Source organism: Pelobates fuscus, chromosome 1 (genome assembly GCF_036172605.1).
Source record: "Pelobates fuscus isolate aPelFus1 chromosome 1, aPelFus1.pri, whole genome shotgun sequence".
In the NCBI taxonomy this organism is placed as follows: domain Eukaryota; kingdom Metazoa; phylum Chordata; class Amphibia; order Anura; family Pelobatidae; genus Pelobates; species Pelobates fuscus.
Window position 1 is genome coordinate 208,401,180 of NC_086317.1, and position 15,910 is coordinate 208,417,089.

The 15,910-nt window shown below is 38.7% G+C and overlaps 1 protein-coding gene across 2 annotated transcripts in view; it reads left to right on the plus strand.

Annotated features, from left to right (window-relative positions):
• EYA3 (EYA transcriptional coactivator and phosphatase 3) overlaps positions 1–15,910 on the plus strand; it is a 125,640-nt gene that overhangs the window by 70,032 nt on the left and 39,698 nt on the right. For both annotated transcript variants that reach the window (XM_063454067.1, XM_063454076.1), the window contains exons 3-7: positions 10,810–10,853; positions 12,671–12,741; positions 12,846–12,912; positions 13,370–13,512; positions 15,091–15,222. In XM_063454067.1, the coding sequence (XP_063310137.1) occupies positions 10,810–10,853; positions 12,671–12,741; positions 12,846–12,912; positions 13,370–13,512; positions 15,091–15,222 (457 nt within the window). The remainder of the gene's footprint in view (positions 1–10,809; positions 10,854–12,670; positions 12,742–12,845; positions 12,913–13,369; positions 13,513–15,090; positions 15,223–15,910) is intronic.

Consider the following 15,910-nt stretch of genomic DNA (forward strand, 5'->3'; position numbering starts at 1 on the left):
CTGCAACACACACACACACACACACCACTCATACACACACACACCACTCACACACACACACACTGCACTCACACACACACACACTGCACTCACACACACACACACACTGCACTCATACACACACACGCTGCACTCATACACACACTGCATTCATACACGCACACTGCACTCATACACACGCTGCATTCATACACACGCTGCACTCATACACACACTGCATTCATACACACACACACTGCATTCATACACACACACACACTGCACTCATACACACACACTGCATTCATACACACACACTGCATTCATACACACGCTGCACTCATACCCACACGCTGCACTCATACCCACACGCTGCACTCATACCCACACGCTGCACTCATACCCACACGCTGCACTCATACCCACACGCTGCACTCATACCCACACGCTGCACTCATACCCACACGCTGCACTCATACCCACACGCTGCACTCATACCCACACGCTGCACTCATACCCACACGCTGCACTCATACACTCACACTGCATTCATACACTCACACTGCATTCATACACTCACACTGCATTCATACACTCACACTGCATTCATACACTCACACTGCATTCATACACTCACACTGCATTCATTATACACACACTGCATTCATTATACACAGACTGTAAATAAATATTCAATTAATATATTTTTTTTAGGATCTAATTTTATTTAGAAATTTACCAGTAGCTGCTGCATTTCTCACCCTAGTCTTATACTCGAGTCAATAAGTTTTCCCAGTTTTTTGGGGTAAAATTAGGGGCCTCGGCTTATATTCGGGTCGGCTTATACTCGAGTATATACGGTACTTAGAAATCCTAACACATAGTCCATAAGTCTCATATAAAACATGACATGTGCAATAACGATAAAAAAAATGATGGAAAAGAAAAGTCACAGAGGGGAATAGGCAGAATCTGTATCCATATCCGTGTCGAACCCCGTGGTTTACTAGTTGTACCTTAAAAATTAAGGAAGCAAAAATTAGTGTAACACTGTGTGTTTAATGCCCTTATACATAAAACCCCCCAAATCAGAAACTCTTACAGGTTAAAAGTGTGGTACTTATCGCTAAGGACCACTTTCTCGGCTTGGTAAGCAGTGTCTTAGTCCAGGTATACTGTAGAGAAAACAAATCCTCCAGAGGAGACAGCGTCTGCCTCTTGCACTGAAGCCGACCGTCCACGATATGAACTTGGAGGAACGCTGGAGGTAAGTCCCGCTGGATACTGGGGCCTTGTATGTGATACCAAGTACTGAGGGTAATGTCCAGCACCTTAAACGTGTTTCGCCCTTCTTGTGAGGGCTTTCTCAAGATAGGTGCCGCGGCCACTGCCTGACCGTTATATACTCTGTCTGTCAAGTGGTATAATCATTTGCTTATGGTTGTACACTTATAAGTTTATACCTTAAATTCATATCCGATGTATGTTTAAACTGTCCTCTCTTGAAATATACAGGGAGTGCAGAATTATTAGGCAAGTTGTATTTTTGAGGATTAATTTTATTATTGAACAACAACCATGTTCTCAATGAACCCAAAAAACTCATTAATATCAAAGCTGAATATTTTTGGAAGTAGTTTTTAGTTTGTTTTTAGTTATAGCTATTTTAGGGGGATATCTGTGTGTGCAGGTGACTATTACTGTGCATAATTATTAGGCAACTTAACAAAAAACAAATATATACCCATTTCAATTATTTATTTTTACCAGTGAAACCAATATAACATCTCAACATTCACAAATATACATTTCTTGCATTCAAAAACATAACAAAAACAAATCAGTGACCAATATAGCCACCTTTCTTTGCAAGGACACTCAAAACCCTGCCATCCATGGATTCTGTCAGTGTTTTGATCTGTTCACCATCAACATTGCGTGCAGCAGCAACCACAGCCTCCCAGACACTGTTCAGAGAGGTGTACTGTTTTCCCTCCTTGTAAATCTCACATTTGATGATGGACCACAGGTTCTCAATGGGGTTCAGATCAGGTGAACAAGGAGGCCATGTCATTAGATTTTCTTCTTTTATACCCTTTCATGCCAGCCACGCTGTGGAGTACTTGGACGCGTGTGATGGAGCATTGTCCTGCATGAAAATCATGTTTTTCTTGAAGGATGCAGACTTCTTCCTGTACCACTGCTTGAAGAAGGTGTCTTCCAGAAACTGGGAGTTGAGCTTGACTCCATCCTCAACCCGAAAAGGCCCCACAAGCTCATCTTTGATGATACCAGCCCAAACCAGTACTCCACCTCCACCTTGCTGGCGTCTGAGTCGGACTGGAGCTCTCTGCCCTTTACCAATCCATCCATCTGGCCCATCAAGACTCACTCTCATTTCATCAGTCCATAAAACCTTAGAAAAATCAGTCTTGAGATATTTCTTGGCCCAGTCTTGACGTTTCAGCTTGTGTGTCTTGTTCAGTGGTGGTCGTCTTTCAGCCTTTCTTACCTTGGCCATGTCTCTGAGTATTGCACACCTTGTGCTTTCGGGCACTCCATTGATGTTGCAGCTCTGAAATATGGCCAAACTGGTGGCAAGTGGCATCTTGGCAGCTGCACGCTTGACTCTTCTCAGTTCATGGGCAGTTATTTTGCGCCTTGGTTTCTCCACACGCTTCTTGCGACCCTGTTGACTATTTTGAATGAAACGCTTGATTGTTCGATGATCACGCTTCAGAAGCTTTGCAATTTTAAGAGTGCTGCATCCCTCTGCAAGATAGCTCACTATTTTTGACTTTTCTGAGCCTGTCAAGTCCTTCTTTTGACCCATTTTGCCAAAGGAAAGGAAGTTGCCTAATAATTATGCACACCTGATATAGGGTGTTGATGTCATTAGACCACACCCCTTCTCATTACAGAGATGCACATCACCTAATATGCTTAATTGGTAGTAGGCTTTCGAGCCTATACAGCTTGGAGTAAGACAACATGCATAAAGAGGATGATGTGGTCAAAATACTCATTTGCCTAATAATTCTGCACACAGTGTAGATGAGGACAATATAGCTATAACAGGTGATAAAAGGTAGTAAAATCGGATTAAACAAAACCCCATAAACATACACATAATAACCATAAATTTAACATTGGCAATATCGAATAAAATATGATAAAATTGTAAAATCATAATAAAGTATCAACATTATATAGCAAATTTTAGAACTAGCATTATATTAACATTATATTTTTCTCTTCCTGCATTTTCCATTCGTACTCCTGTGTCCTTAAAGCCTCTTGTATGCTCAATTGATATAAACAGAGCGCGCACGTTTGTAACAAATATGATACAAAAACAGGAGGCTTGGTATAAAAACTATGAACAATCCTGAGAGTATAAATATATTCCACGAAAAGAAGAATACTCTATGTAAATCAATAGACACTCCGCATTAGAAAGATACTCCATCTTAAGAAGGATATTTAGTATAGAGGGTTAATACTTAATGTACAGTACACATAAAGGATATTTAAAATGAGAGAGGGACTCCCACAGGTCGCATAGGACCCATCCCCAAATGTCAGTATATTTTCTCATTCATAAGCTAAGACCATGATGAAATTCATGCAAGACGATGCATTCTCCCAACTTAGAGTAATGAAATGAAGGTATACATCAATACCCTGACCCGAATAATAATACAGGTTCCTCCCGTCATAAGGAACAAGAACCTGGAAGATATTGTGTGTATAAGCACCCTTAGCTTTATGTATATTTTTAGCACGTTATAAGTTTAACGCTATCTTCAAAGAATATTGGTAGGAACTATTGTACCCTGTAGTTTATATTTATAAAATATTGTACCAATAGACGAAAAGGGTTATTAACAACTTAGGTATATAATTGCCTACATCCAACTTTTTGAATGACTGACACATATTGATTGGGCATAGAAGTATGTAACTGCCTTCATCTTAAATGTGGAAGAGCAATTGATGAGTCGTCCTACCGCTGAGAGTGTAATTTACACAAATGGAAGGTTTTCGCATGACATTTTAGGAGCCACTGGTGCAATGACTGTGTACTCCGCTATCTGGACCCACTGCTTGTTGATCACCTCAAAAGAGGACTTCCAAATTTTAGAATTTAACTAAGAGAAAAGAGATGTTCCTAAAGAAACAAACCTCTTTTTTTTTTTTTTCCACCCTTCGTTCTTCATCTAACTTTTTGGTTAAATATTGAAATATTTAGATTGGTTTAATGAGTAGTGCTATGTCCTGCTTGATGGCCCTTGATGGTAGTCAAAAGGCCCAACATTCTAAACATACGTGTGGGGATCTGCGTGTTTTCGTCTGCAGATTTTATATTTAGAGGTCTTGTAAGACCACCATGTACGGTCTTGACAGATATAATGCTACAGTTTGAAAGCTTCTTGATACTGTGATATAGATATAGGACTTCCACGGCACGGAAGGCAGCACAGAGAGCAAACCAACGACTTAACCTGGGTCAGAAAAGACAAACCTCATACCATGGAGAGAGTTTACTAACGGACCATGAGTTATGTTTGCAGCGTTCAGCTATGTTAATGAGCCTGTTTACATGCCATTATAATATTTTCATATATGGCTTGAAACCTGTAACTCTATTCATTTTCGCAGGTCAAGGTGAGATTTACTTATCCAAACTTGTCCCTCGCAGGCGCAGCCATCTTCTGGCCGGTGAGAGCCAGGAGCCAATGTCACTCCTGTATTCTTGTACATGCACTAGAGTACAGCATTGAGGTCTATGGCGGATCCTGCACTGGTGACGGCTGTGGTGTTTGCCACTTCTAAACAGCAGTATCTCTGCCCAGTGTCTTGAAGTGTCAGGCATAGGAAATATATTACATATTATGTATAGTTGTTCCTACTTTGTCTCAGTATATCTCTTGACTATGTTGGATTTCAGTGAAATTCCAAAGCAGTCAAAATGAGTATTTCATAAAGATTTTATCTCTATGAAATACTATTTGAGAACTGGTATACAGTAGTAAGTCTTCTGTGCTTTTGCACAGAAACAAGAGTTGCAGCTTAATTACCCTGCCCTTTGTATTACACGGTCAATTCAGTGGCCTTGTTTGTATTGAATGCTACTAAAAAAAGATTTTCCTAAAAATATGTACCCTGGTAAATACTGTTGAAACTTAAGCACAACATTATTTGAGGTTCCATTATCTTTCAATAAATATATAGGTAACAAAAGACAATTCAGAGTAGGATTTTCAGACTTATTGTCCGATGTAGAAGCATTGTTTTGTGTGTGGGTGGATTTTTTCTTTTGATTTTTTTTTTTTTCCCTTTTATACAATACATTTTATTGTGGGGTGTGGGTTAAATAACTTACAAGAGACCAATTAAAGGAACACTCTAAGCAGTATAACCACTTCATGTCGTTTGGCACCTTCTTACCTTCAGGTGTTTGAACAGTTTAAACACAAATGGAGTCACCCAGGTGCAAATCTGGTTTCTCTGGAACTGCTTGGAAAATCTGTGAGCTCTTAGTATACCACTTGCCACTCAAAGCAATAATGCTTCAAAAATTTTAATATAATTTGGAAGTATTACTTGCTATGGGTGCCCAGTGATAGACTGAGAGCCAGCGGATGCTCTATCACTGCTGCTTGAGCAAATGCTTTTGTATTTGCTGAGCAGTTTCAGAGAGATAGCTGGGTTAACAGTGTTAAACTGTTTAAAAATAAATAAATAATTTAAAAAGTGAATGGAGGCTTTCGTCACTTCATTGAAATGAAGTGGTTATGGTGCCCACAGTACCCATTTAAGTAATTGCTTCAGATCTTGCATGGTGCTGAAGCACTTTGAAGTACTTATACATTTTGTCTCAGGATGCAGTACAAGAATCTTTCAAAATGGCTTTTATGTAGAACATTAAAGAGGCGCCATAACCAATATAGTAGTTTATTTCATTTTATTATTATTTCTTGTTATTTATCAAAAATGAATCCCATACAAAATCTTAATATCAAAATTTTCATTATCTCGTTTATAACCCTACTTCTGTTATTTTTCTTTTGGTGTACGGGTTTTTTATATATCCTAATTACGCTACATTTTCTCCTTCTGGCAAATCTTCTTTTTGATCCTTCTAACCCTTTTATCTCAGAATTCATCTTTTTGAAAAATATTTACCCAGCACCTCATTAACTCTTGATTTATTTATTTTTTATTCCAATTTATTTGGTAAGATATTCCTTTCTCGGTTTCTAATTGTATAATTGTTTGATTCTTAATTTTTGGCCAAGTTGGAATTTTTTCTTTTCCTGTTGTAATCTATTTTAATTTATTTTCATTTAATTACATTCAATTACATTTCAATTAATTACATTCTGCAAACCACTCGACTTTAAAAAAAACAAACAAAAAACAACAACCTACAAATACAAATTTGTCAAGCCCTGTGCTATGTTGACGACAGACACCAAATATACACAGGATTAACATTAGAAGCCTACAATTCTTGTCCCTGCTTGGCTAGTGATAGAAACATTCGGCCCATCTAGTCTGCCCAATTTTCTAAATACTTTCATTAGTCCCTGGCCTTATCTTATAGTTAGGATAGCCTTATGCCTATCCAACGCATGCTTAAACTTCTTTACTGTGTTAACCTCTACCACTTCAGCTGGAAGGCTATTCCATGCATCCACTACCCTCTCGGTAAAGTAATACTTCCTGCTATTATTTTTAAACCTTTTCCCCTCTAATTTAAGACTGTCCGCTTGTTGTGGTAGTTTTTCTTCTTTTAAATATAGTTTCCTTCTTTACTGTGTTGATTCCTTTTATGTATTTACATAATACATATCCTTCTCGAGATATGGTCTCCAGTACTGCATACAATACTCCAAGTGAGGTCTGTACAATGGCATGAGCACTTCCTTCTTTCTACTGTGAATACCTCTTCCTATACAACCAAGCATTCTGCTAGCATTTCCTGCTGCTCTATTACATTGTCTGCCTACCTTTAAGTCATCAGAAATAATTACCCCTAAATCCCTTTCCTCAAATGTTGAGGTTAGGACTCTATCAAATATTCTGTACTCTGCTCTTGGGTTTTTACGTCCAAGATGCATTACCTTGCACTTATCCACATTAAATATCAGTTGCCACAACTCTGACCATTTTTCTAGTATTACCTAAATCATTTGCCATTTGGCGTGTCCCTCCTGGAACATCAACCCTGATACATATCTTGGTATCATCAGAAAAATACATACTTTACCATCAAGACCTTATGCAATATCACTAATAAAAATATTAAATTGAATGGGTCAAAGTACAGATCCCGGAGGTACCCCACTGGTGACATGCTCATACTTTGAATATACTACATTGACTACAACCCTCTGTTGCCTGTCACTCAGCTACTGCCTTACCCATTCAACAATATTGGAATTCAAAAGTAAAGATTGCAGTTTATTGATAAGCCTTATATGTGCAACAGTGTCAAAAGCCTTACTGAAATCTAGGTAAGCATTGTCTAAGGCACCACCCTGATCTATTATTTTAGTTACCAAATCAATACAATTTGTTTGGCATGACCTCCTGAAGTAAACCCATGTTTTTCTGATCTTGAAATCCATGTTATTTTAGATGTTCAACAATCCTATCCTATAACATGGTTTCCATTACTTTCCCCACTACTGAAGTAAGGCTTACTGGCCTATAGGTGCCCGACTCCTCCGTACTAACTTTCTTGTGAATTGGCACTGCATTTGCTAACTTCCATTCTTTTGGGACTACTCCTGTTAACAATGATTTGTTAAATAAATCTGTTAATGGTTTTGCTAGTACACCACTAAGCTCTTTTAATAACTTTGTGTGTATTCCATCAGGTCCCATTGACAGTTGAAATAGAACATCTTCCTCTGTAAACTCACATGTAACAAATAACTCGTTTGTCCTTTTTCCTAACTGCATTTAAATTGCTTGAGTCTGATAATGACTCCTTTAGACATATTTTATTTATAGAAAAGTCTGTTTTTCTAAAGTCTAAAACTTTTGGTTTTGTGTGGTGTGACTCAGTCACTGTTCTTATATTAAACCACACTGACTGATGACCACTGGATCCTAAACTTTCACCTATAGTAATATCTGATACTAAATCTAGTATGGCCTCTTTACGAGTTGGCTCCTCAACAATATGTTTTAGAGACGATCCCAGTAGGGAGTTTAGAATATGTGTGCTCCTGGCACAAGCAGCTATTTTGGTTTACCAGTTCACATCCGGAAGATTAAACTCACCCAGTATTTCCTCAACTAGTAGATTATTTAACTCTTCTGTTTGTCTTGGGGGCCTATAAATCACACCTACACAAGTTACTGTGTGATTACTAAATTCTAACGTAACGCAAACAGACTCTATGTTCGCCTTGCTAACTTTTATTAGGCTAGATTTTATGCTATCCTTCACATACAGGGCCACCCCTCCCCATTTATTGTCTTCCCTGTCTTTTCTTTATAAAGAGTACACTGGTATTGTTATGTACCAGTCATTTTTCTCATTATACCATGTCTCAGTAGCAGCGACTAAATCTACATTATCAGTTGCCATTATTGCCATGAGTTCATGGATCTTATTCCCTAAACTACGAGTATTTGTAGACATGACTCTAAGCTCATCACTTTTTAAAACACTTGCTGCAGGCACCTTCTGTCCTTGTTTTCAGGGGGAAATAGATTGTTTTATCACCCTTCCCTGTTTAAATACATCGTAGCAAAACCTCTGAACTGCTCACTGAGAACATTTGTTCCCTTTTGAGAAAGATGCATTTTGTACAGTTTTTTTCCATTCCAAACAGAGCTACCATGAGAAATGAAGCCAAATCCTTGCTACCGACACCATTCACCAAGCCACAAGTTAAAGTCCCTAATACGCATCTGCCTGCCGTTCTGAGTGTTATGCACAGGCAGAACTTCAGAGAATGACAATGTGGAAGCAACCTGCCGTATATCATTGGCAAAAACACTAAAAAAAAAAACTTTACCTCTGAAACCTCATTGCAAGCCAAGTCATTTGTCCCTAGATGGACAAGTATATCCAATTCCACTTCCTGCTTTGCTTACCTAACAATATTACAAATAAGTCTCCTGTCTCTGTGAGCAGTAACTCCGGGAAGACATCTCACAAGACCACTATTGTCCAGCTCCACACCTCTTATGATGGAATCCCCCAACAACAACTGCTTTCTATTAGGCCTCACCATAGTCTCCATCCTGTCTCCATAATACCACTACACTCAGTGCCTGAGCCTTTCTCCACAACACCACTACACTCAATGCCTGAGCCTGTCTCCACAACACCAGTACACTCAGTGCCTGTGCCTGTCTCCATAACCCCATTACACTCTGAAAGTGCTGAAAATGAATTCTGTAGAGCAATAGAGATCCTGCGGGAGGTGCAGTTTCACCTGAGGCAGAAAAAGTGTTTTAATTTTGTATGTGCAGCATTCCAAACTGAAAGCAGACTCCAAACATCATGACGACTTAACGCTGAAGTGGACATGGTGTTTTAGGGATCTTCAAGGGTAATTTGACAATTGTCACATTATTCAAAAACTGTTTGACTCCTTACTGTGGTGCAGAACCAGGGAACTCCTGACACCATAAACTGTACAGCAGTTTATAATGTCTATGGTGCTTAGAATAGTTGTTTAAATATATAAACAGTGATTATTATAATTTGGCTGAGAGTGGCCAGCTGACCCTGTAAGCCAATGAACGACGACTGCCGCATTTCTAGACTTCTGCTGCTCTGCAGAAGCCAGAAACGCATTACTTGACCACGAGGGAGGATCCAAGCCCAACATGGACCTTTTTGTCAGGGGGCAAACCGTTAAATTAAAGCGGTAAATGATTTGCCCCATTACTGAATAACTACAACAGCAGGCTGTAATGGTAATGATGTTTGGAGTAACCCTTTAAGCACTTTTTGTGCGTCCTGTTTTTATTTGTTTTATAGTTTCTGAACGCAATTTGAAAAATTAATCTTTTTTTATGTTAAAATAAATCATAGCACAATTTATAGGGCATTGAATGTTATTTTTCCACCTCTGCCTCTTTCACATTTATTTATTTTTTGTATGTTTGATCTCATCATAACTTTTTATTTAATTGTTTAATCGCTTTCTTGAACTCTCTTGCTAACCTGTTAATCCTCATCTGGCAAGAGAGGAAAAAATAAAAAAGAAAGCTCTTGGATTTGGATGATGAATTTCCATTGCTCTTGTGTGGCTTAACTGATCCTGTGTCTCGGGTTTCTGCCACTACTAAACTGTATTTAAGCTCCAAGCTGCAATAACTATCTTGCACACATTATTCTTTCGCGGTGGAGATCAAGAGGTTTTTTTTTACCTTTGCTGGTATTGTTTGAAATACAAGGATTTGAAGTTTTTTATTTGATATATTACCTGCTAAAACGGTAAATGTTCCATAAGTTATTAATTAAAAAAAATTTTTTTTTAAGTATATCTTTATAAGTATATAATGTATAGCATTAGAATGCTGCATTGTGTGATCTTTGAGATTTGCAGTTTATTTCATACTCTCTAGACAAATCTGTTGCAAAGTCATTGGAGCAATATTTTGCAGTTAACTGACTAACAAAAATAGTAATTCTTTAGGCATCTTCAGAATAGGATTATATCTGTTTTATTTAAAAGTTAACTAATCTTAAAATGTTGGAAGCTAAGCTTGTTTTGTTTGAACTGTGAAATTCTATATATCTATTTAAATTAATACAAGACAGGCGGATTTATATTTTCTTTCTTATTTTAGGCTAAAAAGGCCAAATTGCAAGATGCAGATGAAGAAACTTTAAGGTTGGTAAATAATCTGTGTATGGTGTGTGCGTGTATAGCAGGTTATACTTAGTGGCATCTAAAACAAAATATTTGCAGAGAGTGCGCGTGTCTGTCTCTCAATATCCGGAAATGCATGGCATTTGTCAGATCATACATGTATAGAAATGTTATGATCAGGATACAAGGTATTTTACACAAGTCCATGTCTACAGGGATTCCAAATAAAATAAAATTATGCAAGATTATACTACAATATTTGTAAAGAAAAAGGATTAGACTGTGTCTAAGATTTTTTTCAAATAATGACATGTCCATTTGCAATTATTTTATGTGTATACTCTTCAGTAGATTATATAACTACCGAGTTCCTTTTTATGTTGACATCTTTTAGGTATTATTTATAGTTTTTCTAGATACTGGGAATTTGTGTTGTGAGCCTAAACTTTTTACATTTTTAAAGATTCAAGTTTAGATCTCAAATGTTTGTCCACTTTTTAAAAAATATTTTCTCTATTCCAGATGTTTATATCTGCGATGTCTGTATTTGTTCATATAGGGTTTCTTTAAATGCCTGTAATATCTAATACAGCAGGGCTTCTTGACAAATTTGTCATAGAGTTTAGGAACCAGGGCTAAAAGCTAGTAACTAGGCAAAATGTTCGTTTGCACACAAGCTAAAGCACTCTGTTATTTATTTACAAAATATTTTACCTAGAATGATAGATTGAGATTTCTCCTGTTTTCAAGTTTGTCCTGGGCCCTTTATCTGAAAAGGCAGTGTTTACGCTAAAAGGCCTGCAGGGACAGACTATAGACATCAGAACAACTACATTAAGCTGTGTTTGTTCTGGTGACTATAGTGTTAATACACATATACATTTAACACAGAATAGGTAAGATATATATAATCAACCATGATTACAGGTGCATTCTGTTTTGAGAAAAGTAGATAGGGATCTCTTATAGAATTTTAGGCTGGGGAAAAATTGAGTGTCCGGGAGGTTATTCCATGATTGCAGTGCTCTGTAGGAAAATGGGGTTCGAGCCACTTTCTTTTTGTATTATGGTGGATTAAATAAAGTGCTGGTACTGGATCAGAGGTTATAGGAAGTGGAAACAGCCGGGGAGAGCATTCTACTCTGGTAGGGTGGGAACCTCCCAGAAAAGCTATTAAACACAAGGCTGTAAAGATGAAGGGTGCGTCTGGATTCCAGCGATAGCCAATTTAGCTCTTTCAACGCGTCCCAATGATCGGTCATGTAATTCCATTGTAGGTCAAAGCTGAAGGATTAGTTATACAATGTAGTAAAAAAAATGTAAGGCATACATACATGGCAAATTAGCCGGCCATTTACATATGCATTCACCTATACATAAATGGCGATAATAATAATAATAATATACATAAAAACATAAAAAAATTTTTTTTAGGTTTATTCTGTAAACAGCTACATTTTGTGTTTGTCTTACCCTGCTTTTAACAGGCACTGCTGTTTGTGAGCTGCAATTTCTGTGATGTTCGAGCAGACGACGTGTTAATGCAAAAGGAGTTCACAAACCGCAGGCACTGTATAATTCTCATGACACAGTTCTAGAGATGCTCAGTCAGCCTAAGAGCTACTCCCCTCTCATATTCCCTAGCACGGCTGCTTTTTTTTTTTTTTTTTCCTATTTCTCCTACTTTGCTTTTAGCAGTCTCTCTCATCCTTGTCCTTTTATTTCTTGTTCTTAATTGGCAGTGGTGGGATCTCTAAGACAAGTATCCTTATAACTGGATGTCCTCATGCTACTTCAGTAATTCATACCACTTACCTCTCTATTTTCCTCAATTTTAGTCAAGTGAGTAACAGTGAAACTACCCATCAGAAAGACGAGATGGATTCAAACCATGCTATGCCCAGTGAAAGTGAGTGATTTTAGATTTATAGATTTTTTTTTTTTAAATATTTAAGGTGAAAAAGAAAAGTCAAAAAATATATTAACGCATATGTGGTTTTGTGTTTCTTTCAGTTCTTCCCTGTGCAGACTACATGCCACGAGCAACCAATGATTATACCTCACAACTGTATGCAGCAAAGTGAGTATTACCATGCAGATCCTTTTTTATTTTTGCTTTGGCCTCATAAGTAGTAGACACTTGGTGACAACTGCCACTCCCACTGTTCCCTATTTTTCTCCAGTCATATGCTGTTACCTGCTGTGCTCCTGTTTTATGTCTGCATTGTTAGTGTTTTACACCTCTGAGACTGTTAACTATTAATAGACAATAGGATTCTCAAGGCTTCATGAGGACATTTTGTTTTTTTGTTTTGTGGGAGTTAAGGGTAAAGCAGAGGTTGAGTGCACATTTTTATTCTAACATGACATCCACCTATACTGAAAGGCAAATGGCAAACTGACAAAGGAAATATTTTTTGGGTTTGAAGGGTCCTGTTTTCCACTATATGTTACACAGAACAGAAGAGCATATATCTCTAAATCCAATGGAAAATCTATCTCTTATCAAATTAATGACTTTTATTTTTATTTAACAGGCCGTATACACACATCCTTTCTGTACCTGTAGCAGAATCTATGGCAGCATACAGTGGCCAGACTCCATATCAAACTTTGCAACAATCTCAGCCATACACAATGTATCCTCAGGCACCACAAACCTATGGTCTACCTCCCTTTGGTAAGCTTGCCTGCTTTTATATCCATGTATCCACTTGGATTGTCCATGGACATGATTTGATTTGCCATGCAATATCTCTAGCATTGTGGCATTACGAGAATGATGGGAGATGGTGCTCAGACGAGGGGTCCTGGAACAGTGTAGTTGACAGCAGTGAGTCTTTAACTTTAGTGGAGCAAGTAAACTATGGAATTAGATCGGACAGACACTGATCCTCCCTTGACTTAGAACTACAAATGTGCTTAGTAATGGGCTTTCTTCTGGTTCCTTGTTTCTTGTGAACATACTGACCTAGAAGCACCTACCTGCCAAATATTTTCATTGCTGGCTTCGGTCTTATTAAATTATCAAGTGACAACTCCTCCTTCCCTGTGACGGACCGCCTGGCACCCCAACTGGGTGCTTCCACCAATCACTGCTTCCTAGGTGTCACCGAGTACCTTAAGCACTGTAGCCCCTTAGCCGCCCCACAGCTTGGCTGGGGTCTCGCCGTCCCTTCTCACCCTGGACCCAAGTCAGGGATCCACTTCCCAGTGAGAAGACCTCTCCTCCAAGAGAGTATAGCAGGTATAGCAGTGTAGCTCTTACAAGAGCGTGTGATTAAAGCAATCCAAAGAACAATCCCAAGAGCAGGGATTATAGCTAGTATAGCTTTCCCCTATGAGCACGAGACAAGGCTCTGTGTTGAGGGTAAACTAGAACTCATTTATTGGCAGCCACAACTGGCCTTATATGCAGGTCCCAATGCAAGGGGCACTCCCCTCCCCCCCCCTCCCCCCCTGGACCTGAGAGCAGACTACAGTAAAAACATACACATGATTACATTGGCTCTCAGGTCCAGGACACTCACATACAAAATATGATTATTCCTCCCTTGTGCCTGAGAGATAATTGGATTAGGAACTGTACTAAACTCCATTATCTCCAGACACAGAAAACATACATTTTTACAAAACCCCATTTAAACACACCAACACATCCCCTGATAGCCCCGATCTGGGTGATCAACATATCCAAAAATCACCCAGATAAGTTCAGGGGTTGAAGAATTTCCTGGAAGTCATAATTTGACCTATAACAGCACGGCCCTCTGGCCGAAAATAGTTCCATATAATCGCGGCTAAGTGTCGCTGGAGACCGACCGGGAACCACAAAGTCTTCATGCCGAAAATAGTTCCGGGGCGTTCGTGTATAAGTACCCCTGAAGTCTATTCGCGGCTTTGGTCCATGCGAACGACTGGCAGGGAGCTAGCATTCAGTTCTATGCGCACAAATGGAAAGTGCCGAACCAGGGGGAATAAAATATGGGTTTTTACAGTCGCTGACCTGGCCCATAGTCTTTTGGCAGGAGGCTGGCAAGCAGGCCCCTCCAAGAACACGTGGCAGAGGCATTTCTGCCACATTCCCATATAACCCGAATCTGACAATCTGCCTTTATCCAAGTGTAGGTGTTCTGGAAATTGTACCTTCTTTAACATTACTATAGTAGTGTAATGCAAACCATTGGTAGAGACCTTTCATTGTATTCAGAAATTTCCTTTTCTTTTCCTTATAGTTTCCTTTTGTTTTCTCTTGCAGGCGCATTATGGCCAGGTATCAAATCTGAAGGTGGTTTAATACAGGCACCAAACCAAACTACCGTCCTGACCTGCTCAGCGGGTGTCACCAGCAGCCAGCCAAGTCCTGTACTGTATTCTTATCCTGTACAAGGTAAATTGAAATTCGTGGATTCCCCACTTTGGGAAAATTTAGAAATTAAAAATATTTTATGATGTGGAATGTTTGTGCCGATTTTAAACCTGGTTCCGCAGCTAGCTTTTAGGCAATGGAGAAAAGAAAAATTCCATGCATTGCCTTGGAGCAGCTTACACGACTGGATCTAACTGTAATATGTGGCTCTTAACTGAAATATAGGTAGGCAAGCTTGTCTGCTTTAACATAGTTTCTGTAGCGGGGTACACTGGCTAGACCATTGATGGAAACCATATGGCACAAGTGCTACTTCCATCATTTAGTTGACAGTGTTGACGAGTAGTAAAAAATCCTGAGTGCCCACTCATACATGTCATAAGGTGCTAAATTCCTTGTGCTATTATACCCTGTTAATAGTGGTGATATTGGGAGTGGGGGTGTAAGACCTTGAGTGGAGTAGCCAGTATTGGTGGTGGAAGAAGGTATTTTCATTTGAAATATTAGGATGGGAAGGTCTAATTCAGAGGAGGCTGATATAGTATAGGAGAGGGGGCTGATATTATGTTGTTAGACTAATATGGGTGGATAGGGCAGTAGTAGTGATTTAATGCTGAAACAGAACTGCAAGAAATGTTGAGACAAAAGAAATTAGACGTGCATCTGGTATGGACATTAGCGTAGTAATAAAGGAAAGAGGAACTAAAAT